Here is a 2,641-nt window from a genome sequence, read left to right on the forward strand (position 1 = left end):
GGGGGAGAGGACAGGTGAGGCAGGAGGGAGGAGGGAGGAGGAGGGAGGACACTGTGGAGGTGAAATAAAAAACAGACTTCTGTTTTTAGCTCGACCCAGTTCTGACCCGTTATCTCTGGAGTCTCGGGTCGACGTGTCCCGTCTGGACCTGCGGGTCGGGAGAATCCTCAGCGTCCGCCGCCATCCCTTATCTGAGACCATGAGCGTCCAGGAGGTGGAGCTGGGAGGAGACTCCCCCCGGACGGTGGTCAGCAGGCTGGGCGGGAGAACGAACCCGGATCAGGTACAGAAAGCCTCACAGGAACATTTAATAAAACAGAACAGAATTTATCTAAAATAGTCTGAATAAATAATAAAATAAAACATGGCTATTTAAATATTTATTCATTTATTTCTCAAAAACAACTTTTTTCAACTTTACTCAAATATTCTTCTCTTTAAAGTGTTTAAAAGATTAACTTTATTTAAAATTTTGGCACTTTGACTTAATAATGTTTCCAAATTATTTTAAATATAAATTTACCAAAATCTTTAAGATATTTAAAAATCATGTTGGAGATATTTTAACTTCTAGTCTATTTTTAAGTCATATTTAATTATTTTATTTTAATTATTTAGTTTATTGGTACAATGTAAATTATGAATTACATTCTTTTGAGATTTCTCTTGAAATGGGACTTTATTTTTTATAAAACAAACTTTATCTTCAGAATTTTGCACTTTTTGTGGTGTTTTTAAATAAAACCTACATTTTTTCCTTGCAGCTGCAGGGCTCTTTAGCTGTGTTTTTGTGCAACATGAAGCCATCCAAAATTAGGGGCGTGGCCTCCCAGGCACGCCTCCTCTGTTGCTCCGCCTCTGATGACCAGGTTGAGGTGTTGGTCCCACCTGCAGGCTCCGCCCCCGGAGACAGAATCACCTTCCTGGACTATCCTGGTAAGGTTTGTCGTCGTATCTGAGACTCGTCTCACCAGCAGAATAAAGTTCTCAAGGTTTCCATCGTCTCTCTGCGGTTCTGCTCAGGTGAACCGGACCGGGAGCTGCCGACCAAACTGAAGATCTGGGAGCTCCTGCAGCCCGACCTGCAGGTGGACTCCAAAGGTGTGGCCACCTATAAAGGCTGCGGGTTCGAGGTGAAGGGGAAGGGGCTGTGCAGGGCCCCATCAGAAAGGCACTCAGCAAACATGCTTTTATTGTGAAAAGCCTGCCTAGCTGTGGATCAACATCCAGAAAATCACTGCTTCGGGGTGATGATTAAAACTTTGAACATCAGTCCTCTGATTCTTGTTTGTGTTAAATAAAAACTGAACACACCGAAGAAAAACAACACAACGACAGGCTCAGTTTATTTGTTTTCTTTGGGTTTTACCTAAATCTTTCACATTCAAAATGTTACAAATCTGAGAGGTCTGTGACATTCCTTCCTTCAGAGTTTGTTCAAACATGAAGTCATCTGTTGATTAAAAATCACATCCTTAAATACACTTAAATGAACAAAGATCTTAACCAATAATAAATCTGCAGCCAGAACCCACTGAAACTAACCAGTCTATCAGCAGCTAGAAATAAAATAGAATAATTTATTTTTAATCCAAGAAAAGAAGTGTAACTCAAAGTTTGATGGATAAAAACTGTTTCAGATTTTGTGTCAGAGTGAGACCTCTGTTCGGACTCGTAGAGCTTTGTGATGGTTCCTGGCCGAGAGGCGGAGCAGCTGGTCTCTTAGTGCACGTCCTCTGACTGATGGCCAATCAGAGCTGTTGTCCAAGAAACAAACTCCTCCCCTGACCTCTTCAGCCATGGCTTTCAGCCAATCTGTGGTCTGAGTGAGGAAGACGGATGGATGAGGTCCCGCCCTTTTCAGGTGATCGGCGTGAGTGAAGACGAGTAAAGCGTGACGACGCCACTCTGGACCGAAGAGACGCTAAGAGTCAAAAGAGACACAAAAAGACCTCAGAGTGAAAAGAGACGTCAGCTTTGACCCAAAATACACAAACATCCACAACAAAAAGGGAAAAATGTCCAAAAAATACAAACAAAACAACAAGGAATCCAGAAGGTCATCATAAAGTGATGAGGTAAAAAGAATAAAAACAAAACAACCACAAAAACAAACAGAAAGAACAGAGAAATGATCAAAAAAACAAAAGAGCTCCAAGCTCGCAGATGGGCCACTGATAATGCCAGGGTGGAAAACCGAACCCAAAAACCAGAACAGAATTTTATTCTGTCGTCGTCAGAAACTGTTTGCTGACAGGAACCATGTTTTTATTACTACCTGAGAACAGAACAGGCACTCAACACAGTGAAGCTAGTCCTCTACTCTCTTAAATTAACATTTATGAAATTGATGTGCAAACAGGCCTGTCTAACTGTAGGGGGGGGTGGGCATTGCCTCAACTGGCCCCCACCTGGTGGTGCCTCTGAAACAACAACTAAACAAATATATGACCACAAAAAACGGACGAGAAACTCAACATTTAGCAAAGAAAACTAAAAAAGATAAAAACAACAGCCACAAAAATGAGACAATAAAATATCAAAAGTGTTCAAAACCTTTCAAACGCTGAGCCAAAAGGCCCGTACCCCTTCAACCCTGAGGAGACCCTAACCCTAGCCCTGAGCCAAAAGGCCCGTACCC

At 42.2% G+C, this 2,641-nt stretch overlaps 2 protein-coding genes across 2 annotated transcripts in view; one reads left to right on the forward strand and one right to left on the reverse strand.

Moving 5' to 3' along the window:
* The window catches only part of aimp1b (aminoacyl tRNA synthetase complex interacting multifunctional protein 1b), a 7,488-nt gene extending 6,161 nt beyond the window's left edge, over positions 1-1,327 (forward strand). The window contains exons 5-7 of the mRNA XM_025002322.2: positions 25-283; positions 765-936; positions 1,024-1,327. Of these exons, the coding sequence (XP_024858090.1) occupies positions 25-283; positions 765-936; positions 1,024-1,199 (607 nt within the window). The 3' untranslated portion in view covers positions 1,200-1,327. The remainder of the gene's footprint in view (positions 1-24; positions 284-764; positions 937-1,023) is intronic.
* A 103-nt stretch (positions 1,328-1,430) lies between these two features.
* LOC108249817 (GTPase IMAP family member GIMD1-like) overlaps positions 1,431-2,641 on the reverse strand; it is a 3,842-nt gene continuing 2,631 nt past the window's right edge. Inside the window, exon 3 of the mRNA XM_017439437.3 lies at positions 1,431-1,924. Coding sequence (XP_017294926.1) covers positions 1,649-1,924 — 276 coding nt within the window. The 3' untranslated portion in view covers positions 1,431-1,648. The remainder of the gene's footprint in view (positions 1,925-2,641) is intronic.

This window comes from Kryptolebias marmoratus, linkage group LG7, assembly GCF_001649575.2.
Source record: "Kryptolebias marmoratus isolate JLee-2015 linkage group LG7, ASM164957v2, whole genome shotgun sequence".
NCBI lineage: Eukaryota > Metazoa > Chordata > Actinopteri > Cyprinodontiformes > Rivulidae > Kryptolebias > Kryptolebias marmoratus.